Raw genomic sequence first — 26,499 nt, 5'->3', positions numbered from 1 at the left:
AAAAATCTAAAAATTGAAATGTTCACGTAAGGTAATCTGCATATAATTGATTATCAGCAATACTATTATGTGAAAGTTATTGTATACATTCCAATAAACAGATTTACTCTAACCCAGAAGACATAATTATACTCCCTTTCAACATATACATCACTAATTATATACTTTACATGTCAAGGGTATATTTTTACATTGCATCTGATTTCACATGCACAACATTTCCTTTCCCCAGTGCACAAGTTTAGTCTCAGTTGTAACATCCTGCATTCAGCTTTTGTACTGAAGTGCCTGTCATTTAAAAGTTTCTTCTGCAGCTTTATTGACAGGGCCTCATGCATAGTTTTTCTGTAATACTATTTGTGAAATTTGTATATGAAAACTGAATTCTGAAAAATATCCTGGGCACAAGGTAATTATGGAAATGACTTCTCTGGTGAATCTTGAAGTTCAGAAGACTTTTCATCAGATATGGAGACAAAATTAGAAACTTCAAAAATCTCCAAAAGGAGTAATTTTAATTGTTTTGAATCTGAAAACTAACTGCTGAATTTCTTTGAAATTTTACCAAAAGCTTCTTATGGTCACTGAGAGTTAACCTTAAAATTCTGAAAGCCTAAAGATTTTTGGCTGTTTGGTGTCTTTCAAAGTATGGCAAATCAAACCACATAAGAGCTGATCGACCTCCAGTGCCTTCCCAAAATTCCCTCTGTTTGCCCAGAAGGACAGACCAGTTTTCCCACAATTAAGTAAGAGAGAATCATAGAATAGCTCAGCCTACTGCAGCACAAAGAATCATGGGATTTGCCTCCAAAAGTCCTAGTGAGTCACACACATGGTTGAGTGCAACACCGGTAAGGACACAGTAATTTGGGTATGGCTCAATGGAGTGGCTGTTCACGGTTGGGCTAGGCTAACCCAAGTGCTAATCATCCTGGCTAACTCTGCACTGAAGACAGCCTGAGAGGGGAAGCAGCAGTGGAAGATAGAAAATGAAGAACAGATTACAGCAGTATTTCAAGTTGCAATTCAGCAAAGTACTTACGCATACTTAAATCTGGATGATTTAAATGGGACATAAACATGTGCTTAAGTGCTTTGCTGTATCAGGGCTACAGTGAGAGAAAACCAGCAAGAAATAGAGGCAGTGGAAGATGCACTAACAGGGAAAGTAATAAAAAGAGAGGACTGAGAGAAAATTGAAATGAGAGAAAGCAATAAGAGTCAGAAAAACAAACAGGAGAATCACGGTTCAAATCCTGTTCAGTGAAATGAAGGAAGAAATAAAGGCTACATAGAGAGAGAGAGAGAGATACAGAAGAAGGATGAACAGTGGCAGCCAGGGAGATAGAGTACACACTGTTTTGTTATCAGTAACATACCAGGAGCCTGCACACTTGGGAAACTGGTAGTTCCAGTTACATGAAGGAGGGTTAAATATTGTGTGAATTCAAATATCATCTGTTTGTGGATAATTATTCAAATATTTACAGTTCTCACCTTGCTGTACAGTTCAGCTACAGTCTACTAGAACCACCCTGCATCAAAGCTTTCCCCTGTCCTTGTCATCCTGAAATTCTCTAGCTCTTGCCACACCTGTCTAGTGTGCTCTCTGCTGAGTGGATAGCAAAGTGAAATGAACTCTGCTACAGAGCCCAAAGGAGCAGAGCAGAGTGTAGAGAACCCAGATGCTGCATTCTGTCCCTTTTTGTTAAGTTAGGGCTGCAGTGTGAAACTTACCAAAGATTTTGGGTAGCTTTACTTTCAAGCACAATTCTGAGTGGCAAAGGAAGGATCTTGTACAAGAGGGTGAGGGGAAAGAGGCAACAGACCAAAGGAGAAGTAGGGGAGAGAACTAATAGACATGTACATTGCTAAAATGATAAAGACATGAAAATCTGGAAGGATTGAAAGAGGCAATAAAGAAATGAAAGAGGATGGTGCTTGGTTAGGAAAGGAAACGGAATACAATTTCAGCAGGAGACTCAAGGCATCAATACACCTAGTCTGTAAACAATGAAAAAGGAAATCAGTGAGTTTGTGGTGGGGCATTTGAGTGTTTTAGCAACAATTAATTTCCTCCCTTTTCCTTAGTCTTTTCTCCCCTGGTTCTATGCCTTCACTTGTCTAGTGAAATTAGACATGTGACCCTTTTCATTGGAAAGAACTCCTGTCCTTATCATTTTGTGGGCAGATCTCTGCTGCTGCTCAAAACCTATTATGAGCCCTTGATCAATTAAGCGTTAATGACACATTTTGGAGAACTTCACCAGATAGGTAATAACCTACTAGAGGAGTTAAGATGAAAATCTAGGGAGCCTAATGCTTGTTCTTATTACCCAACCAGTGTGGATCTCTGAACATGCCATTAATGGTAACATAAACCTTTTTTTTCCACAATTAAAAAATAAAAATTCCAGGATTTTCTTTTCCCCCACCCCTCGCTTGGCATAATCATCCTTCAGAGCACCATGGGAATAGTTAGTTTAAATAACACTATCTGGAGGTTCATCGATGAATAGTCTCCTGTCCTTGTTCCAGCAGGGACTGCTTTTTAGCCTATCAGGAAGACAGATTTAAATAGTGTCAATAAAGGTGTATAGTAAAGCTTAAAATACCTACCATTCTTGTGATAGAAATAGAGAGAACTTGTATCTTGTGCACAGTTAACCGTCTGGCTATTTACAGTGGAAACGATTTATGACATTCTATAACTGTCTCCACATTTGTTATTACAGTACTGGATACCAGTGTATTTACTATTCACCTGAAAACACAGCCAAGGCAAAAGAAGTTCTCAGCAACATCAATCATCTACAGCCCCTCGTATCAAGCCATGCAGACCTGCTGCTTAATTCTGCAAGCCAGCATTCTCCAGACAGCTTGAAGAATTCTTTAAAGATGCTTTCAGAAAAAGTAAGATACAAATCTTTACTGCAATGGAAAATGGAATAAGCAAATGCCTAGCTGCTGTCTTTTTCTGCATAAATTGACTTTCAGAGCATCAGGAAATGTAAAATATGCTGTGTAAAAATCAGCTTCAAAATGTTGCCATAGGAAAAGAATACACTAGTCATATTTCCATTTGCATTATTATTGAGCATTTCTTTAGGCTTTCCATGTTGGAAATAATGCAGTTTATAGAGCAAGAGTTGGTTTTATTTGAAAGTATAATTTTTATTTCACGTCTTTACTTTCCTCTAGTGGCCATACACTGGGATAAAGTGTCTTGAATTTTGAGGGATGATAAGCTATTATTTGTTCACATTCCATGAAACTTCTGACTACTTACTGAACCTACCACTTATAGTGGAGGCCATTCTTGTGAGTCAGTTCTGGACCAATAGCATGACGATGACCATGGAAGGCAGTGCGGTCTGGAGGAATGAGAACAGGAATGGAAGTCAAGAGATCTTAGAGTCTAATCCTGCTTTTACACTGACTAACTTCGTGGCTTTGAGCATGTCACTTCACTTTCCTGCCTTAGTTTCCCTAACTCAAAAATAGGGATAATAGTTACTCAGCAACTGCATGGGGTCATTGTAGGGTTAGTTAATTCATGTCTGTAGAGTACTTTGAAAATATAACATGCTATGCAAATACTAAGTATTTGTCACAGGGTGACTGGTCCCTGTGCGTAGAAGTAGGCCTAGCTCCTCTATGTCAAAGTAGGTCAGCTAAACCCAGCCAATTAAAGAGGGCGGTGCTACACCTGGGCGTGCAGTGGACAGGAAATGGGAGGTGGAAAGGAGTATTGGGACAGGCTGTGCCTGGGGAAGGGAAGTCATGGAGGAGTGGCGCTAACTCCTTTGGTGGGTCCCTGGAGCAAGAGGCCAGGTGTTGAGGAATGCAGTCCTGGTGCTACTGCTCCAAGAAGGGCACAGAGTTGGCTAGAGCAAGGAAACTGCACAGGATCCTGGGTGGGGTGGCCCTGAAGCCTGAGAGAAAAGGAGTGAGGTCAAAGACTGTTTTTCTGTATTTTCAGTTGCCTGTTTTAAGAGAATAAACCTTCTTAAAGGAGACTGGGCATGGTGGCAAGTCTTTAGAAGCTGGGGAGAAGCTCTGCCCTCTGCCAGTATTATTACTGTGACCACTGCCTTGTAGACTATACCCTCTGTAATGTGATCTCTCTCTGACTTTACGGCACTACCAGTAATCATTTCATGTTGTCTCCAACTATTGGAGCAACATTATGATCTGTTGAGCAGGAATACACTAACAATACATCTTTCAATGTGGGAGATTCAAATTTGAATATTGATCTCAGTCTCATTCTGTGAAGAAGGCATTGTAAGCACAATGCATGCCCATTTACCTGTGAAGTCAGATGTTAACAAAGAGATGCAAAGTCAACAAGGACGCAGTGCATAGGAAGTACACATTCAGTGAAGAAGGGAAGTCAAATGTTGCTCTCCGTTACAGTTGTGCAAATCCACAGTAACTCCACTGAGAACAATACAGTTCTGGTGGATTTGAGTGATGTAACTGAAAGCAGAATTTGGCCTGAAAAAAGGGAGGAACCTCATTTTGCTCAGTAGCAATTACTGATGACTATTCAGCAATAATATTGATGGGACTTTGGAGGGAGCCATGTCAAGATCCCCTGGCAAGAGCAGAGCTGCTGTGATATGGGAGTATTCAAAGAAGGGGGAGGAAAGTTATACTGGGATAAAATATAAAAAGAACTTTGTGATGCAGATTTCAGCACCTTACTACTTAGGAACTACAGTTTCAGTCCTAACCAGGTTCTCTCTTCTTTCTCCTACCTCCTGTAATTCTTTGCCTTATTGAGTGGGGAGGAAGTAGAAGCCCTGGGAAATGAAGCCGAGGACAGTTGTATAAATAATGTTGCACTGGGAGGGCACCCTATTTTAGGAGCTGGGAAGAAAATCCCTTCAGAAAAGACAACCCAGTGTGATGGTTCTCTGGGTATCCAGGACTGAGAGTCACCTTTGTAACCGCAACCTCTAGTATGAGGGAATCTTGATTGTGTTTGGCTGGGTGGCAGCTCCTGAATACCACCAGCCTGTCAGTCACTCAAGCCCTTTGCTCTGGGGTGTGCCAGCACATACTTTGCTTTGCAGTTTAACAGTAGGTGCACCCCAGTCCCTCAGTCACTTTGAAGCATTTCTCTTGGTTATTCAGCCACTGACACTGGCTCCTCATAGAACTAGTAGGCCTGCTGTTCTGAAAGGAACAAAACACACCAGCTTGTGAGATTCAGTTCAGGATCAGCACTTTGGTTTAATATCACAACACTGAGGTATGTTTATAATGAAAACAGTAAGTTATTATCAAAGATTCAAGCAATCATGAGTAAGGATATTAGAAACAAATGGTTACATATGAAACAAAATTATAACACACTTTCTAGAGACTAAATTTAGCTAACAGGTTAACCTCCTGTCTAAAGAAGCTTTATCTCACCCAAAGTCTTTTAGAGCATTTTCAGCCAAGGTTGGCTGAGATCCCCTTCTGATGAATGTAAGCGGGCTATCCATTTATTTTGTAGGTGCAGGATGAAGAGGTGTCTGTTTCCCTGCCTACATATATCTCCAAAGTTCACGGTCTGTCCTCAGGGACAGGATAACCACCTGTGGCTTGTTTTTTTTGTTTTTGTGTATTGCTTTCTTGTTGATGTCACATCTTTAACATCTGACTTCATATGTAAATTGGCATCCACTGTGCATACAATGCTTAATTTACATTCCAGCAGAGAGCTGTACATTTCTTATCTCCTGTCTGGAAGAAAACCCGTTCCTCACCTCTGCTAGTGACTAATATCTTGATACAGACTTTAAAAAAATAATGTCAGTATATATACATGACTGCTTACATAATACCTATACATACCTTTCACAAAGATATTGATGACCATTGTTACCCCTGGTTTTCCATTAAGACTTCATATGACATTCTTTGATGAACCACAATGTACGTACCACAATCAAGATATTGCTTGACCTCCATTCCTGTTGGCACTATGGGATTCTTGGGTCACACCAAAGATATTTTAGAAACTTCATAAAAGATAGATTAGGTGGTGGTTTAGTTGTGTGTATGGACTTTAAGGACTAGGATTAAACCACTAGTTAGCATATGAACTCAGGTTCCCAGAACTGAAAAGCTAATACTCTAACCCAAGTGTCACTATAGCATCCTAGCAACTTTCCATACAGTTGGCAGCACTGCGACCAAGAACTAAGAGAATGTTTCTTGTCATGTTTGAGGTGCATTGACAGAGTTTCATGGTGAAACATTTATAATGAATCTGTACTTTTCTTTATTCTAGCAAATGCTACTAGTCCCTTAATTTCATGTGTACCAAATGCATATTTTAATACACTTTTACATAAATTATTTAAATTATTTCTAATTTGAAATTCTTTTGAATAGGTCCGAGTTCAGGGATCTGCCCAATAATGGGATTGCTTTATTTTGTAACAAAAGTTCACTGCTTGAGCCATTAATTAAAATATGTAATATTAGTGCTTCATTTGAGGGTGGCAGAAAAACTCGTTTTAATACTAGGCAGCAGAAGCAGAGTGGATATCCAGACTGATATTGTCTAATTTAACAACTTAATCAGCCTGCTTAAAAGCTAGCTGGAGATAGACGTGGCGTTAGGAGTGGTGTGGTGCTGATCCTCGAGTGCAAATAGTGGTATTACTATGCCTAAAAGTTAAAATTGGAAGACAAACCAAAAGAAATCCATATAACTTATTTCTAACCTGAAACCCATTCCCGGTGCATGTACCTCCATACATCCCATATATGACATTCTTTCTATTAGCATCGTGTCTCGAAAAGAGCATAAAATGTAAAAATAGCCTGGGATGAGGAAGGTTGACACTGTGCTCCCTTTTTAGCAGTCAGAGAGCTCTGCTTCAGACTCAGTTCTGTCATAACCCCTTTTACCACCAGTCAGCCCACCTCAGAGGTCATTCTGGATGGGCTGGGATTACAACCCTGCAGGACCCTGTCCACTTTAAACCTTGGGGTGAGTCTGTGTATATAGAAATGCTGTTTTAAAAGATGTTAGCTAGCAGAAAGCTAGAAATAAGTGTATCTGAGACAGAGAAAAAGGAAAATAATATAGGGAAAATATTGCAATAAATGCAAGTAAATCTTTTTATTTGGGTTTTGTTTTAGGCATAGAGAGCTTTATTGGGTGCATCTCGGGCAAAAATTACAGCAAAAAGCCCATCACAGCAGTGATTGCAGAGTGCTGTTTGTTTTTTCTCTCTGTGCATTGGGAAGGGTTTTACCATTCATACATCATTCACAATTTGCTGCAGTGATTCTTTGATATTTTTTTTATTTGCATTCATTCATTAACATTTGTGTTAATTAAAGAAGCCCTTGTCTGTCCACAAATATATCAGCATTTGCAGCTTGCTTGGAGCTTGCTGAATGTATTTTCCAGCTATGCCTATTTTTCTTTCTCTTTGTGCCTCAAAATTATTCATTAGTGTGGTATCTAAAAGCATTTGCAAAGTTTGCATTTCTTTGTGCATACTGGTCTTGCAGGGATTAGCACAAATTTATAAATAGTGATGTTCTGTGAATTTAGCTGCACATAAGAAAATGTTCTGAGTGGACCATTGCTGTAGTTAATCCAATGGAACCCTTGAACAAAGTTTAATTACAGAAGCAGTTTTGAGTCTCTATGAGGAAAAATGGAACCTCTCATCTCATTTCCATGCCAGTTTGTTTCTTAGTTTATTTTTTGTAAAAACATTTACACCTTAATTAAATTATTTAATAATAATGCCTAGATCCTATGTAGTACTTTTCAGCAGTAGACCTCAAAGCACTATACAAAGGAGATATAATTTTCCCAACTGGAAAAATGAGGCACAGAGAGGTAAAGTGACTTGCACAAGGTCACCTAGCAGGCCAGGGGAAGTGCTAATCCAGTGCTCTGTCTGCTGGACTACAGATTTCTGGATAGGTAGCCAAATGTATATTATAGGCAGAGTGCTGCCTATAATTAAGGTTGTTCAAAACTTTCCATTACAAGACCCTGTTTTTCAATTACTCATAACTTTCCCAAGTTTTAACTGGGCTGAAATTTTCCATGCCAGGGGTCTGCCTCAGGCTGAATTTTTTTAGAAAGCCTTAGCGAAAATGATTCAGCCATTCAGAGATGAAGATTTGGGAAAAATACATTGTTGTGACTGTGTTAAAAATTATTACAGCAGTTTAGTAGAGAAGTTCTAGAACCTCACTGCTACAGGCAGGGTCCTTAAATTTGGCGTGGGATGGGTTGCCCTGGTGTCAGGGATGTACCATTCATCATCCCTGTCAAATGCTGCCCAAATTTTCCCAGGTTAGAAGCTCTGAATAATCTCAGTTTACGCATGCTCAGTAAAACTTTGTTAGACTTTGGCAACAATATTTTCCAAAGATTCTCTCTGGACTGAACACGCTCCATACCGTGGCTGCAGGGGCTGAGTGGGACTTTCTCTGCACTTGTACCAGATGCAGTCACTGAGAACAGGGACAATTTCTCTCTCCTGTGTTGTCAATGCCCTCCCACTGCTTGAGTCCAGGCAGCAAGGAAGAGAAGGAGGAATAGGCCTGACTCAAATGCCAGAAGCAGCATTGCCAATCCCAAAGGTTAAAAAAAACCAACTAAGCAAACAAAAACAAAAAATCTCACAACCATGAGTTACACCTGAAAAATCATGATTGGCATAAAAATCTTGAGTTTTTTTTAAATAATAATAATTAATCATTAACAATAGATTTGGGGTTCTCTTTATTTATCTTCTGGTTTCTGAGCTTTTAGGGTGCATTTGCTTTATGTTTTCAAGCTGTTTCTCTGTAACCATGAGGGTTCAAAAGTTCCTAATGCCAGCAGCAGGGGCTTTAAGAAAAACGCCAAATATTTCAAGTTTTATGATAAAATCGTGAGAGTAGAGCACACTCCCCTCCAGAACCTGGAATTGAACCCAGGAGTCCTGAATCTTTACAGTCCTCTGCTGTCAGCAAATAGCTGTAAAACCCTTTTCCTGATTGGAAAGTACACCTGGCAGCTCTCTATTGTTGTGTGCAACTGCCCAGCTGGCCATGCCAGCTACACACTCCAGATGCGCTCCAACTTGAAGTGGAAAGGAGATATTGGCTCTCTTGGGCCTGTGGGAAGAGAGGCTATGCAAGCACAGCTATGGACCAGCCACAGCAATACAGACATCTACAAGCAGAGTGCACAGTGGATACAGAAGAAGGGGTATGATAGGGAGAGGCAGCACTGCCGTGTGAAAGCAAAGTAACTGCAGCAAACATACCAGAAGACCAGAGAAATCAACAGTCAATCCACTGCCAAGCTGCAGACCTGCCACTTTTACAAAGAGCTGCATGCCATACTTGGCAGAGACCCCACCACCACCCTGCAGACCACTGTCAATATCAGCAAGAAGTCCAAACCACAGGCCCCTGTCATAAATACCAAGGACAAGAAGGATGGGGGACATGCGACTGGTGGATTTCAGCTATGGCATGGGCCAGGACCTGTGTGAGACCACCACAGTCCAGTCAGTCCTGGCAGTCGAACACCGACAAGCCTGATGCTTGGACGGATCATTGGGTAAGTGTGTAAATGTATTTCCTATTAGAGTGGTGGGTCCCCCAACTTAGCAGGACACAGTGATTGCCTTTTCATTAATTTACTGGAACTAGAAGAGGTAGTATAACAATGAGAGGTAGACTTATCTACTTTTTATTCCACTGGAGAGTAAGGCAGTGGGATGGGAGGGCATGCAGAGCACTTAGTTTGTGTACACAGGGATGTCCCTTGAATCCTTCTGAGAGATATCGATGAAACTTCCGTGGAGGTACTCTGCAATCCTCTCCTGGAGGTTTCTAGGGATGGCGGTAGGGCACTTTCCCACACTAGTTAGCAACAACTTTGGCAGGCACCACCATTGCAGTACGCAGGCTAGGAGCATAGGGGTCCGGGCGGCTTCAGGACACCAGCAGCAGCTGTGCTCTTTGTGCATTTGTTACCCTCAGGAGTGATGTATCAGCTAAAATCACCACCACCTGTGGAAAATGATGCCGGTATCCAGTGCCATTGCCATATACTCATAGTTACATGCAAATGAGCAATTCCTTACTCATTTCCCTCACCTTGGTGGGCCATACTCACCACGGCTGGTGCTGTGAGTGGCACCATGCACAGGCACTTCCAAGCAGAAGTGCCAATGAGCTGGTCTTGTTTAAAACTTTAGGGGAGCAAGGGTGGGGAGTTCTGAATCTTAAGTTTCACTTTCCATTGTGACTGTCCTGACTATGACATCTCTGTGTGTTTTATTTGCAGCTGCTGCTATGGCAGCCCTGAAGGATTCCCCCTCCAGACCTGTGGAACGCCTGAGCCAGATAAGGAAGAGGACTCAGGATGACATTTTCAATTAGACCCTGCAAGTCAGTGCTGCATCAGACTGTGAGAACAGAGCCTGGAGGGTGATCATTGCAGACAGCCTGGAGAAGGAAAGAGTGAAGAGGAGAAAGTCCCATCAGGAAAAGGAGAGGGAGATGCATCTGGACATATGTCAGAGATATTATGCAGGACACAGCAGGCAGCTATAATCATTGGGATATTTTTCTCACTGAGATCCAATCTTGTGAGTAAACACCACCAGTGTCCCTTCAATCTACCAAAACCACATTCATCTGCTGAGCCGGTAGCTGAATCTGCATGGTGCTATCAAGGTGGCCAGTGTATGGTTTCATGAGCAAGGGATAGACTGAGTCTCCCAGGATCACTATTGGCATTTCAACATTCCCAATGGTAATCTGCTAGGCAGGAAAGAAAGTCCCTGATTGCAGTTTTCTGAAAAGTCCTGCATTCTTAAGATGTGAGTGTCATGCGCCTTGCGGGACCAGCCCACTTTGATGTCAGTGAAACATTCCCGGTGATCCACCAATGCTTGCATAATGATAGAAAAGTAGCCTTTCAGTTGAGGTACTCTGGGGCAAGGTGATCTGGTGGCAAAATAGGGATATGTGTGCCGCCTATTGCTCCACTGCAGTTCAGGAATCTCATTGCTGCAAATCCATCCATTATGTTCTGCACACTGCCAAGAGTTACAATCCTGCCTAACAGGAGGTGATTAATGGTCCTGCACACTTGCATGACACCAGTCCCCACGGTGCATTTTCCAACTCTAAAGTGATTTCCCACTGATGGGAAGCAATCTGGCGTTGCAAGTTTCCGTGGTGCAATCGACAATTGCTTCTTCACTGTCAGTACAGCTCTCATTTTGGTATCTCTGTGCTGGAGGGCTGGGGCAAGCTCAGCACACAGAATGGGGCCTTGTACATCTGAAAGTTCTGCTCATCATCCTAAGCCTGCATTACGATGTGATCCTACTAGTCGGTACTTGTTTCTCTGGCCCAGAAGTGGCACTTCACATGCTCCAGCTCCACGAACACACCAGCAACCTTCAACTGGTTCTCACTATGACCCGCAGCAATCTGTCCTCCAAAAAATCGTCATGTTCCCCACTGATTCAGTTCTTGCAGATCTGCAAATACCAGAGGATCGTGCATCCTGTGTTTGCAATGCTTATGGCAGTAGTGGAGAGCTGTGCAGGCTCCAAGCTTCTGCCAGAGATGGCAAACAGTGAGGAGGGCCGTGCAGGTTTGTGGGATTTTGAAAAAGGTGTGATAATTATGGGATATAGATGACATTATAGGATGGAGACAGCTGTACACTGAAAAGTTGACCCCTTGCTTCCAGTCACCCCTGCATGACTCATTTCGACCCCATCATGCATTGCCAAAACATCTCAAAAGACAGTGTTCTGGACTGTAGCTGGTTGCACACTGGGTTACCTATCCATGGTATACTGCACTGTGCATCAATACAAATGCTCCTGGGGAGTACGAGCAATGCTTACAAATGGAGCCAAGCATGAACGTTCACGAGTGATATACTAATTGCAACAGCTTTTTGCCAATGTAACTTGCGTCGACCAAAGTTTGTGATGTAGACGTGTCCAGTAGGAGTCTTTCCAATGACTTCAGTGTGCTTTCAATCAGGGCATAAGTAAGAACACAGGAACAGCCTACAACACCAGAGAAATTTGGCAATTAGCAGTGATCGTGCATTTAAACCATCTGCATTGTATCTGGGAAACAGGTCTTGGGGTTTATCTATATATATGAAGTTTAATCAATCTTCATTTTTCCAAACTTAGATTATCCAAAAACAAAACATCTAGTAATTGAGGTCCTGATCCACGTGACGTGTCAGTTGCATTGAAAAATATCCTGCTTATTCGAAGCCTTGAATTACTGAAATTACTTTTACTCAACTCATTCAGATAAAAAAAGTTTCATATTATGGGCAACATAGTTGAGGATTCTTCAGCCTTTTATAACAAAAAATCCATATATCCATTGAAAAGTTTGAGAATCCCATAAGTCAGATTTTACTGGACATATGTCAGTGAATCAGATAACCTTCTCTTCTACCTTAAATATAATGTGCCCATGTAGCTCCTATTACGTAAACCTTTTTATATGCTGTGGTCAGCCAATTAGCTGAATTATGTTGTATTGTATTTTTAAGAGGCCTGACATTGTTCTAAATTAACATATTTATTTCACACTTGAATATGGAGACTTGGAATGGACTTCACTGGTATGGAACATACGTTTCTGGAGGGAAGAGAGAGTTGCTGGAGGCTATTGGAGTTACTGCAATGTTCTAGAACGTGGTGAGACAAACCTAGGATGAGACAAGGAGCAATGATAAGGAGCAAATCCTGTGGGTCCCAGGCACAAGAATGTGTTGTATTTTGGTTACACTGAGGATGGGTTAGGAATTGAGATGTATGGGGGTTTCACGTCCTCCTTTCAGCAAAGCCTAGCTCCATGGGATCTCTGCACACTGTCACAAGGGGAACTTGGGGTAAGCTCCCCTCTGTATGTCTGTATTTTAATGGTTTTTGAATATGAGGGTCACAGCTGCTTCTTAAAAGTACAGTAGAGCAGGTCCAATGCTATTTTATATTAGCTTCCTTGGAGCCCATCTCCTTGTGAGATGTACATATCACACTTGAGAAAAAACACCATTCCGGAGATTAATAGTCATGTTGCTTTTATATAGTCATGATCTCCCATAGCAATGAAAGAGAAAGGAATGGACCATTTAATTACCCTCCTCCATGCTATATGTACAGTTCTCATAGCTAACAAACCTTTAATCATCAGGGCCAGCTACCGGGTTGTGACCTGAGGATGACTTTGAAAGTGACAGTTTACAGCATTCCAATCAGACAGAAAAGGCCATATGTATTAAGGAGGAACTTTACCATGGATAACGTAACCTGCAGCATACACCACTGTTTTTAGTGGGAACGTTATTGACTATCTTACTAGGAAACAATGGTAAAACAAGAAATTTCTTGTTAACATTATTTACAGAGTATTTTGCAGTAGCCAGATCAACACCTTGGGTGTTATAAATCATGAGGTGGCTTTTGGACAGGGATGCTTTTCCCTGCATGACTCTGCTTCTCATAGAAAAGTACGGAGGGCCCTCCCTCAAATTAGCCGATCTCTCAGGATCCACAGAAGGCCAAGCCCCTCTGTGTGAAAAGGCTTTGTGCCACTGCACTGGCTCTGGCCCTAGTAGATCTTGATATTCCAAGGAAAAAGATGATATAGGCTCCTATATGGAAAAGGTATTAGATCAGGAGTGGGCAAACTACACCCCGTGGGCCACTTCCAGCCCATTGGACATTTTTATCCGGTCCTCGAGCTCCCACAGTGAGCAGGGTCGGGAGCTTGATCTGCTCCGTCCGCCTGGCGCTCACCAGCCCCTGACTCACAATTCCCTTGATGAGCACCATCTTCCGGCATGCAGAGCCACGCTGCACAGGCATGACTTCACCGTGCTGTTTCCGGGATCAGAACCCTGCCCCTACGTGGCAGCCACCCCCCCCCGCCCACCCCCATGGCAGTACGCTCAATCCCCTCCCAGTGTTCTATCGCCCCACCCTCAAAAGCCTTGAAACCGCCCAGGGGCTGAACCTGTCCCAGATAGGGTGCCTTCGCCCGTGGCAGTGCCTGATATGGCCACCTAGGTGTCACTGCCAGCAGGGCTCCTAGAAGTCCCTGGTACTGCCCCTGTAGAGCCCCCCACATGCTACACCCCATAGAATCCCCCTCCCCCACTGGGTATTCATAGCCCACCATACAATTTCCATACCCAGATGCGGCCTTCAGGTCAAGAAGTTTGCCCACCCCTGTGTTAGATGTATCATCTTTTCTACTAAAGGCTGGGGTACCAGAGAGGAAAAGAGTTGTTTTACTACCTCTGGTCTGCTCTATCTCCACCCTTCTCCCAGCATAGCTCATGAACCATGCAGAGAATGTTCCAGTATGTTCAGGTGTTGGGAAGACAGTGCTGAAAAATAGCTGAGTCACTCCTCTGCATGAAAGGGAAGAGGCCCATGTGCAGAAAACTCCTCCATGCATGGAGCGGGGAAATAGAAGATCTACCCCCCATATTTGCACCATGAAATTCCATGCAGTGGCTATAGAAGCTTTGGGCCAAATGCTGAAGTCATTATTAATTCATTATTTCTGTTGTTCATTTCTGATTCAGACCTTGTTTGACATTACTCCAACCTAAGACAATTGGAGCTTTAGCTGAGCAAGAATTGAACAGAAACTGGATGGTTCTGTATAAATTGTGCAAGTCAGAGATGTATTTCATTCTACATATTGGCATAGTTTGTAGAAAATTATGGCCTTCCATGATATTCCTAACAGAAAGCTTAACAGGATAATATATTTCAGGGCTAGATTTAAGGCAAAGCAGTACCATAACATAAGGCACCCCATAGCTCCACTCCTTGGGCCCTGCTTCCTCACTGTAGCTTCATCCACCCCCCCACCCCCTTGACATGGTGGTGGGGAGAAGGCTTACGCACGTCCCATATTCAGTGGCAGCAGGATGGGGCAATGTTACTGTCATGTTCTGGGATGCGATCCAGAACAAGTAAGGGGTTGTGTCACCACCTGCCCTGTAACCCTGGGTGTTTTAACTGCTCTGCTGCTATGGCTCACAGCCTGGATACCAACAGCCAGCAGGCAAGCATGAAGTATCCTGAGTGACTGTGTGCTGTGCAGCCCTGGTTCAGCGCTCTGCTTAGACCCAGCAGTCTGCCTACAAAAGAACAGCCCCCCTCTATTCACTATCAACGGTTAGTGTATGCAGGGGTGACTCCAACACCTCCCAGTCCTGAATTTCCCGAAATCCATCTGCCCTCAAGTGTCCAGCCCTCTTCTGGAACATTTCAGAGAAATAATAAGGTTTGTTTGCTCCTTTACAGCTTATTAACTTAACTGGGGTAAACACACCCTTCCCTTCAAGCGCAGCACTAAGTTGGTTTATTGTAAAAGTAAAACAAGCTTATTAACAAAAGTACATAGATTAAGTGATACCAAGTAAAAGAAATGAAGTTAGAAAGGGTTCCAAACAAAAGTAAAAATATGCTTTGTAATGGCTAAGACTTAAAAAATTTCTCACCAATCTTTTGTTCCCAGAGACTTCAACCCACTGAGATGACAGACCCATCCTTCTCAGCTTGCAAGAGCTCTGACCTCTTCTGTCTGTCCAGTGATGGATGCCAAAATGGCTTCTTTTCTCTCCTTATATTAGCTTCCCAAATTCACTGTTTTGTCCTCAGACTCAGGATGATCTCATGCTGTTCTTCTCTTCTTGTGGACTTCCTATCCCCCCACTGATTCATATGTAAATGGGGCTTCCATTGCTTTTGATCACACCTTGTTTAATTTCATTGGAGACAGGTTGATAGGTCCCTTCCCTTCTGTCTGAGGAAAACCTGTTTCTCCCTGTGTTTGTCACAGACTTTAAAGCATAATATCATGCACTATCCATATTTCCTCATATAGTGTTAATACATAGATTTTACAATGATATTAATCATCAGTGGGTCATTAGCTTACAGAAAGGACCTTACTCAATACACATTTGCTATACAATAATATTGTGTACAATCAGTTGATTCAGTTAGTTATCATTTGAGGTTCAGACCCCGCACTTTATAAGCCAAATGGTTTCTCTCTGTTGTTGGGGTATAGACACCATACTGTCTCCCCCCAACCACCACCACCACCACCACCAATTTGTTTATCTTATATGTAAACAGACCTTCATTGTCTCTGCCAGACAAGCAAATGAGCATTCCTTTGTTTAGGGCAGAATGGACTTTTACACTGCTTGCCAAACACATTTTAAGAACATAATTCTAGCACATATCTGTAACACTTTGTACACACCCTCTACCTACATCATACAAGAATAATAATAACCAGTGAGTTGTTAATTTTCCAATGATATTTTACATGGCACCTTTTAGATACAGATTATGTCGACAGTGTGTTGGATGTAGGGAGTATGTCAGGCCTGACGAGCCTCTGTCACAGAGTAGTCAACAACAAATGGGCCTCTGAGTCACGTTATCACTCTAGGAATGGCATCCAGGGCTCTTTTTCCTCAGGAGCGTCAAGGTCCCTCTTCTCCCCAAAAAGGCAGGCAGCAGGCCTCTCAGTACTGCCAGCAACTGGAGTATATCTGCTTGGGTGAGTAGGCCAGGCCTGTTGCTCTCATATCCTCCTGCATCTCAGAGTCTTCTGGTGGGATAGTATTGGGAAAGACTTCCAGAGCTGTGGATTTGAGTTAACACCCCACTTAGGTGAATGGATGTTATGTAATTCTAAAGCTATTGTTCTGGTTTCTCTGCAGATGTCACGTCATTGTTTATGCTTGAGTCACATTTTCAAACTTGTCTCTGCAACAATAAGGGATAGACTTTTTTTTTTTTTTAAGAAAGCTGAGATTCTGACACCATCGCACAACTAACTCCAAAAGCTGGGTCCCTAGGCTTGAGCCTATAGTGCCTATGACTTATTCCAGCACTTATCTAAGCTCATGCTTTGTGCATATACTTCAATCCAACTTGTAAGCATTGCCTTCCTTGTGCTATACTCTACTTGTATTTATTTATTTATTTTTCTTTTTTTGAAAGAAAATTCTGAAATTAATCATATTTTCTTTTGACATTTGTTGGGTCATACTTAAAACGAGCAGCAGATTGATACTGTTCAAACAGTTATCTCCATAGAAACCTATCTCTACAGAGAGGATTTGGAACTACAATAAAACAGGACTGTATAGACAGATGGTCTTTATAACAGATACTGTACTTTTGCATTAACTTTTAGAAGAGTGGAATTTCAGAGACTGGCAATGTTCCAGAACTTGACATTGTTCCCCAATGTTTGGCATAAGTTCCTTTCTGTGTCTTGGACTGTTTAGCAATTAATTTTCACTCTACCTAAACAAAAATATGTATTTTAATAATTACATATACATTATACCATTATACACTTAGGTCTAACCACTCATTAATTTCTTTCTAGACAGAGTTATTTGTGCATGCCTTCAAGGATCAGCTGGTCAGAAGTGCCCTTTTAGCGCTATACACAGCCCGTCCAGGTTGTGTCCTCAAGAAGCCAACTGTGCCCAGAACCAGTATGGAAGAATGTGGTGATCCACAGGGTCAGAACCATCCATCTCAGATCAAACGGCAGAACTCTATACCTCACCATTCAGAATATGATGAAGAAGAGTGGGTAAGTAGCCACAAAGTTCTTACTTGAAACTCTGTCAAAAAATCCACAGCTAAGTGTAGACAAACACAAGTCTTAATCTCCATGTCTCCTCTTGTTAGAAAAAGAGAATTTAAAAACTTTAAATACAACTGTATTTTACAGATGCATAGATTCAATTTTTTTGATTCATTTGAATGCCAAGAATACTTTTCTAATGAAGTCAAAAGTAACTTGAAAGAATTTTCTGATGAATAATTTGCTTGTGTGTGACTGCTTAGTTTGTGCATATAGCAATGTTGGACGCGAACATCTTCATGACCAGATGGGAAAAAGCCATGCTGTTTGTTTACCTCAATCCTTTTTGTCATTTAAGTAGATATAAAGGGGACAAAAAAGGAGTATGAAATCAAAGTGCAATTTTTGCCAAGAGTGAACATAAACAGTTTAAAAATGCATAAACTAATGATCAGTGAAGGGGAACTGTTTTCTCCGAGTCTGTTCTTAGAGGATATATGAAATGCCATAAAAGACTCAAACATGGTTTTTAAACATCACCATTCTTGGCAGATCTTTCAACGATTTGTACAATTTATACAGCTGAGATTTTGTGAATCCATTATTTCAGTGGATGCTTTTATGATTGATCTTCTCCCTCAACACATTCCTCCCACATCCTCCATTCTATTTCCCATCAGTTTCTTCGATTCATCGCTGTGGTATCATGGATGCAAGTACTCCAACATATTAATCTTTGCTTTCAATAATTAATAATTAATCTTTGCTTGTGTGAGCTACAGTATCTTCACACCTGAACTAACGTCTGCTTATACCATGAATATGGAAAGAAGAATATTTTTCAGATAAAGAAAAGACAAAAAATGTGCTTTTTATTTTAAATGAAAGCTGAAATTTTCATGTAATAACGACTCTGGGAGCTGGAGCTTTAAGGAGAACAAATAATATTGCAAGACTTGCGATAAAATCATGAATGTTGACGACATTGAAAAGATTAATAATTTTGTACAAGTTGAATCTTCGTTCATTTTAATTCATTGGAAGTTACATAGATGCTACCTTGGTTTTATTTGCTTGTTGAAGCTTTATTTTATTTCTTTATAACATGAGTTAGTGTCCTAACAGTTGTCTAAATCCCCAGCCCAGTGAAGCACTGAAGCACATGCTAAATTTGAAATATGTAAGTATTCCCATTAAAGTAAACAGGATTTCTTGCATTCTTAAAGTTAAGCACGTACTTAAGTATTTTGTGAGATCAGGGCCTAAATTATCCTCTCATTAGCTTTCCATTCTCTGTTTTAATGGAAAGCTGATGGCATATATTATCTTAGTTTTAATTACTGAACTCTTGTCAACATGGTGGAAATAGAAACCTCTGAGCAAGTGCTTGGAAAGTGTAAAAAAAAATGCTTAGTCTAATCTGCAATTTAGTTATGCAATAACATTTCTTTGAATATTTGTTTGGAAATTAGAAAACAATTAAACCTCAAAGGAATATTGTGCTTTCTGTGACTTTCTCTGCCATGTGCAGTATTCTTCAGCTTTGTGTTGGTGAAGATACATACTGCTTTTCTTTCACTATATCAAAGCAACCAGAAGCTTCTTGCAGCTGGGATTCTAAGTTTAGTTTGTCTGAAATCTAAAATAATAATGTCCTACAAAATTCTTAAATTGACCCAGGTCTTGCTACTTTAAATAACGGATTAATTTTTAAATTTTTTTTACAATACTGATGATTTATTTTTACGAGCATCTGGAATCTAGGCCCAACTTTTAAAAAAGGCAAAAAAAAATTTCTTTATAAGGAGTAGTTTCCAACTTTCTATTTTGATATTCTGTTCTTCACATTAAGTGGGCAAGGATATCTGAGAAACTGAATTATTCTTACTCTTAACTAATCTGTGTGTTGTACAAAAAATTATATTTAAAAAGAATGCAAATGCAGATTTCTAGTAACTTATGAAACTGCCTATATTCCTTGAGACGCATACGCCATTAGGCTAAAAGTTAATGTACAAACTAAACCCCTTTGAAAAATAGCTTTTTGTATTTCTGTTCTTTGTTGATTATTTATATCTGGTAAGAGGTTTTTCTTTGCCTTTTTGAGTATACATTTCTAATCAACTTAATGCAGGTTCTATTTCTGCAACTGGATCCAAATTGGTGGATCCACTGGGGTTCTGTAGTGAAGCAGGGATCTTGCTATGCTGATCCTGTTGCAGGATCAGGGCCCTGAGCAGCAGTGCTATAATACACCTTTCTGTTTGGATGTCAAATACAAACATTAATGCCAGACGGTTGAGAGCAGTATTGATTGAGCTATTTGTACTGGTGTAATTATGAGCACTATGCTTAGGTAGTACCAAAGCATTACTGCTTAAGGAAAAATATTTAACCTGATAGTTAACAGATTGCCTCTGGATAGTTACTTCCTTCTCTGTTTGCCAGCTGCTTCTGCTATCCCAGAACCTCCCTCCAGGGAGGGGAAAAAAATGTCACGTCATGCATAATGCAAGAGTGGGTGGGCAGACTGCCACTTGGAAGTGTTTCTGCTCTACATTTCTGACTGACTAGTTAACATGGTTGGTGTTACAATGCTATTTCTATAGTAATAATAAAAAAATACAATGGCTAGAACAAGCTGACTTTTTTCCCAGTTAAAACGACAGTTCTAGAAGATTACATATCAAAATATTTATAAAAGAAATTAGTATACCAAAAATTATGCAATTGACTGTTGACAGTGGAAAGTAATCAGTATTTTGTATATAATCACTTTATTTTAGATAGTATTTTAACCAGTATGCTAATACTGCTGTGCAATATTTGAATGTACTGTAATTCCTGTGTGAAATATTCTCCCACCCTCAATAGCCTATTTCCCAGTGGTCTCCAACCTTTTTATACACAAGATCACTTTTTGAATTTAAGTGCAACCCAGGATCTACCCCACCCCTTCCCCGAAGTCCCGTCCCCCCCCCCCGCTCACTTCATCCCCCCCTTTCTCTGTCGCTGGCTGTCTTTCACCCTCACTCACTTTCACCGGGCTGGGGCAGGAGGTTGCGGTTCGGGAGGGGGTGCAGGCTCTGGGATGGGGCTGAGGGGTTTGGAGTGTGGAAGGGAGCTCTGGGCTGAGCCTGGGGTAGGGGGTTGGGGTGTAGGAGGGGGCGAAGGGTGCAAGCTCTGGGAGGGAGTTTGGGTGCAGGAGGGGGCTCCAGGCTGGGGCAGTGTTGGGTGTTCAGGAGGAGGTACAGGGTGATGGGAAAGCAGGGTGAAGGGAAAGCAGTGGATGTATTGTTTCTTGACTTTAGCAAAGCTTTTGACACGGTCTCCCATAGTATTCTTGTCAGCAAGTTAAGGAAGTATGGGCTGGATGAATGCACTATAAGGTGGGTAGAAAGCTGGCTAGATTGTCGGGCTCAACGGGTAGTGATCAATGGCTCCATGTCTAGTTGGCAGCCGGTATCAAGTGGAGTGCCCCAAGGGTCGGTCCTGGGGCCGGTTTTATTCAATATCTTCATAAATGATCTGGAGGATGGTGTGGATTGCACTCTCAGCAAATTTGCGGATGATACTAAACTGGGAGGAGTGGTAGATACGCTGGAGGGGAGGGATAGGATACAGAAGGACCTAGACCAATTGGAAGATTGGGCCAAAAGGAATCTGATGAGGTTCAATAAGGATAAGTGCAGGGTCCTGCACTTAGGACGGAAGAACCCAATGCACAGCTACAGACTAGGGACCGAATGGCTAGGCAGCAGTTCTGCGGAAAAGGACCTAGGGGTGACAGTGGACGAGAAGCTGGATATGAGTCAGCAGTGTGCCCTTGTTGCCAAGAAGGCCAATGGCATTTTGGGATGTATAAGTAGGGGCATAGCGAGCAGATCGAGGGACGTGATCGTTCCCCTCTATTCGACATTGGTGAGGCCTCATCTGGAGTACTGTGTCCAGTTTTGGGCCCCACACTTCAAGAAGGATGTGGATAAATTGGAGAGAGTCCAGCGAAGGGCAACAAAAATGATTAGGGGACTGGAACACATGAGTTATGAGGAGAGGCTGAGGGAGCTGGGATTGTTTAGCCTGCAGAAGAGAAGAATATGGGGGGATTTGATAGCTGCTTTCAACTACCTGAAAGGGGGTTCCAAAGAGGATGGCTCTAGACTGTTCTCAATGGTAGCAGATGACAGAACGAGGAGTAATGGTCTCAAGTTGCAGTGGGGGAGGTTTAGATTGGATATTAGGAAAAACTTTTTCACTAAGAGGGTGGTGAAACACTGGAATGCGTTACCTAGGGAGGTGGTAGAATCTCCTTCCTTAGAGGTTTTTAAGGTCAGGCTTGACAAAGCCCTGGCTGGGATGATTTAACTGGGAATTGGTCCTGCTTTGAGCAGGGGGTTGGACTAGATGACCTTCTGGGGTCCCTTCCAACCCTGATATTCTATGATTCTATGATTCTATGGCTCTGGGCTATTATAATAATAAAGTGTAGGTGTGTGTTTTGTAAAAAAACAATATAAATATATACACATGCACATTTTCATGATTAATATAAAACCTCATTATATCATAATGACAACAGATTTATCACATTAACAGATTTTATGTTACAAGCACTAACAGCTGATTATACTGACTGCTTAACCTATATGTGACTCATATTCAAATGTGTCATTGGTTTCTCTTTGAAATCATATCTCTCAGTGAAGCGTTTGTGTTCCTTTTTAGCTGCCACCACTTTCATGTACATGTAATGGATGCTATATAATACATGCAGTACTAGTACTAAACACATGTACTATACTTCACTTATCACAAATCTACTTCATGTTCTGCATATCTCGAAATTTAGAATCTTATACATAAATCAGGATTATTTTACAGTATTAGGTAAACTTTCCTACTATGTGTTATACAATCTATGATTAATTGGACATCGTTTAAGATTTCATAGAATCATAGGTTATCAGGGTTGGAAGGGACCTTGGGAGGTCATCTAGTCCAACCCCCTGCTCAAAGCAGGAACAATCCCCAACTAAATCATCCCAGCCAAGGCTTTGTCAAGCCTGACTTTAAAAACCACAAAGGAAGGAGATTCCACCACCTCCGTAGGTAACTCATTCCAGTGCTTTACCACGCTCCTAGTGAAAAGTTTTCCTAATATCCAACCTAAACCTCCCCCACTGGAACTTGAGACCATTACTCTTCGTTCTGTCATCTTCTACCACTGAGAACAGTCTAGATCCATCCTCTTTGGAACCCCCTTTCTGGTAATTGAAAGCAGCTATCAAATCCCCCCTCATTCTTCTCTTCTGCAGACCTCATAATCCCAGTTCCCTCAGCCTCTCCTCATAAGTCATGTGTTCCAACCCCCTAATTATTTTTGTTGCCTTTCGCTGGACTCTTTCCAATTTTTCCACATCCTTCTTGTAGTGTGGGGCCCAAGTACTCCAGATGAGGCCTCACCAATGTCGAATAGAGGGGATTGATCATGTCCCTCAATCTGCTGGCAATACTCCTACTTATACTGCCCAAAATGCCTTTAGCCTTCTTGGCAAAAAGGGCAAACGTGGGTTCAGATTGGAAGTGGCTAGCAAATTCTTTGTTATATAGTAAGTGTCTCATTAAAAGACCCTGGAAAACCAGGGAATTGCCAACCATTAGGAACTATACACATAAGTACTGAAATACTGTAGCAACTTCTGAAAGTGCGATACATTCTACAGCAAAATATGGTGATACACAATGCAGAATTGTTATTAGATTAATAAGACGTTTGCCTCAGTAGAAGTTCTGGCACAAATCCAGCCTCTTCTAGCTCCATCCATCTTCCATTTGTTTACATTTGTCTGTAACCATAGTATTGTTTTTGAGTCTAAATTCTCCTTCTCCCACACATCACATGTCTAAATCTTCCCGTCCTGCACCTCCACAGCATTGGCCATATGTGATGTTGCTTTCATTGTCTCTCCTTAAGTCCTCCTGCTTACCCTCTTCTTTCACTTTGTCTTGTAAAACTCCCTTCTCGTGCCTCCCACCACAGAAACACGTAGTACACTTCTGGGCACCACATCACACATATATAGAAGAATGATCGCATCACTCACCCTCTTTCTCCTCAAACAATTCCATTAGCTGTCCATTTATTTCAGTTCAAATGACTCATTTTAATTTTAAAGTGTGAATGGAGTCATTCCAAGCTCTATCACTAAACTTGTCTCACAATTTCTGTCTCCTTATCTGGCTCTGGCCTCTTTTCTGTCCTTCCACACAATCCCACTAGTGTGGATCTAAGAGCCTTCTCTTCTGCAGCTCCTGACACCTGCAGGAGCCTTCCTGTAGCTCTCCAGCACAGTGATTCTAGTCTGTCTCATTCCAAATGACTTGACCTTATCTTTTCCATCTGTGCTTATACCTCTTGATTTCACTCCCCCTCTATTATTTCTGCAGTTTTTGTTATGTCTGGTTAACTCTGTAAAGTGTCATGGGTTGCTGTTTGTATGGAAGATGATGTACAAAATGAAATTGCATTAGATGCTGAATGTGGCATATAGACAGGCTGCTAATATTGGTGTACCATCTCTCATTTTTGTGTTTGCTTATTCAGCATGGGACTCATTTTAGCAAATGGAGGGTTCAGTAAATGGGCAGTAAAAAGCCGCACATGCAAACCATGGTGTTGCAAACAAAGAGCCGATCCTGCAAGATAATGAACACCCTCACCTCCCATTGCAGTCAGTTAATCGGATGCGAGGATGCTCAGAACCTCACAGGATTGAACCTATAGTGGACAACTTTGCGTGCAACTGCACGTGCAATGTGGGCATATTTAGGAGATTTTAGACCTTGGTTTTGGACAGTGTGAAGTGAATGACAAATGTACTGTTTTCAGTGCCTTAAAAAAATCAGTTCCCAATTCAATTATTTACACCAAAGAAACACGGACAGTGGAAAAAATTTTCTTGAAATGATGATATGCTGTGTAAAGATGTTAAGTTACATAATTGGTAGACACTTAATCTGACTTTACACTTCAGTAATTCTACTGTAGACAGTATTAAGAAGCCAGTGGTCTACTAATACATCTCTCGCTATGCTTCTTTCAATAATGTGTAGTGATACTGATGCTCTTTTCAGGATAGGGTGTGGACCAACGTGGGGAAGAGTTTAAACTGCATTATTGCAATGGTGGACAGACTGCTTGAAAAAGAAGACAGCAGCAGTGGCATTAAGAAAAGTGAAAATGACCCTTCATCTGCAGCTTGCATGGTATCTCATACAAGTGGTAAGAAACCTATTTTTTTATGATTGACTGGGTAAATAAAATGAAAAAGTCACAATAAAAATGAGATAGAAAGAGTGAATAATGTTTTTGATGAAAGTGTTGATAGTATGGTTTTGCACATTCCTGGCCTTGAATGACAGAAAGCTGTTTATCAAATTGCATCTCAGTTGTGCACTCAAGAACTGCTTGCACTGTTCAAGTTTTTGTGCTACATAAAAGCCTCCTTGAAAGAACAGTGTTTTCTTTTGAAGTCTCTGACATAATTTAATCTATTTTCAGTTTTTCTTGAAAATACCATTCAGAGAAAGACTCAAGAGCATACATTAACCCTTAAGGAAATTTTAACGCACACTTTCAAAATGTCTTTTGCTCATAAATCCTTTGCTGGTTCCAAAATCAAATCTTTTTTTAAAGATAAAGTTGCTTCTCTTTTGTGAATGCAGCAGTTTCTGCAGAGCTAGATATTAGGTAGAGGACGATTTAACAAAATGCTGTGGAGAAAATTCTCTCAGATCCACATGGTGATTCTTGGCTCCATTATTCTGCTCTTCCTACATGCCTGGATTTCTAATTGTTTTCATTTGCAGAGAGAGTGAAATATTAAAGTCAAGATCTGCTGTATAAATCCGAGATGAGAATCTTGTGTTGTGTATGTGCAATGAACTTAAAAGTGCCTCTTTGAAGGTGTATGGTATTCCAAGACTGAAGGAAAGGGTCTTGGAAGCAGAACCAAATTCTGTGCTGCAAGCTGCTAGAAAATCTACTCTTCCTTTTATTTAGTGGGAGAGTGCATGATTTGGGCTCCGTGTTTTATTTTATCCTGTAATTACTTCTTTGTGTGTTTCCCACATTTTCATGACTTGGTTTTAGATCAACGATATTTAAATTATAAGAAATTTTATAAGATTTGGTCATTTAATTAGTTAAAACTATTATTCCATTTGTGTACTGATGCTAGGATTTTAGCTGTAGCCCTAATTTTAATGCAGCTGGAAGGAAGGGCTGGCCTTACCATGAGGCGAACTGAGGCGGCCGGCTCAGGTGCCAGACTCTGAGGGGGTGCCACTAGGACCCAGAGTGTAGAAAATTGTGTCTGCTGCTGGTGCACATGTATTCTCTCTGCTCTAGATGCACAGAGATGGTGGAGTGCTGTGCTGGAGGAAGGAGGGCACAAGAGAGAACAGGCAGGCAGGAGAAAAGGTGAGAGGGAATAACAGAAAGCAGCAGGAGCTGCAGGGAGAAAGAGGAGGAGGAGCCTCTTTGTACCTCTCTAGCACCCCCAGGAGCCTGATTAACTGATTAACACCAACTTCTCAGGGAGCTTCCTGTTTCCTGCTGCTTCCCTGAACCCACTTGAGGAGAACAGGCAGTCAACTGAAGTAGTAGGAGCCAGTTAGGCCCGTAAGACACTGATATCTTCCCTCACTCAGGCTCTACTACCAGCCTGCTTATTTGTCCCCTTCAACTGAGTGTTGAGAGCCAACTATACTCTCAACAGAAGTATAGCTGGCACAGAACAGCTGTCATGAGTGAAAGAAGAAAACACC

The 26,499-nt window shown here is 41.4% G+C and overlaps 1 protein-coding gene across 1 annotated transcript in view; it reads left to right on the top strand.

Annotated features, from left to right (window-relative positions):
- INPP4B (inositol polyphosphate-4-phosphatase type II B) overlaps window positions 1-26,499 on the top strand; it is a 489,632-nt gene that overhangs the window by 367,576 nt on the left and 95,557 nt on the right. The window contains exons 19-21 of the mRNA XM_084627075.1: window positions 2,736-2,913; window positions 17,464-17,676; window positions 24,805-24,952. Of these exons, the coding sequence (XP_084483201.1) occupies window positions 2,736-2,913; window positions 17,464-17,676; window positions 24,805-24,952 (539 nt within the window). The remainder of the gene's footprint in view (window positions 1-2,735; window positions 2,914-17,463; window positions 17,677-24,804; window positions 24,953-26,499) is intronic.

This window comes from Lepidochelys olivacea, assembly GCF_965140295.1.
Source record: "Lepidochelys olivacea isolate rLepOli2 genome assembly, chromosome: 4".
NCBI classification, from domain to species: domain Eukaryota; kingdom Metazoa; phylum Chordata; order Testudines; family Cheloniidae; genus Lepidochelys; species Lepidochelys olivacea.
Note: the sequence above shows the minus strand (reverse complement) of the source record. Positions and strands in the feature narration are given on the sequence as shown.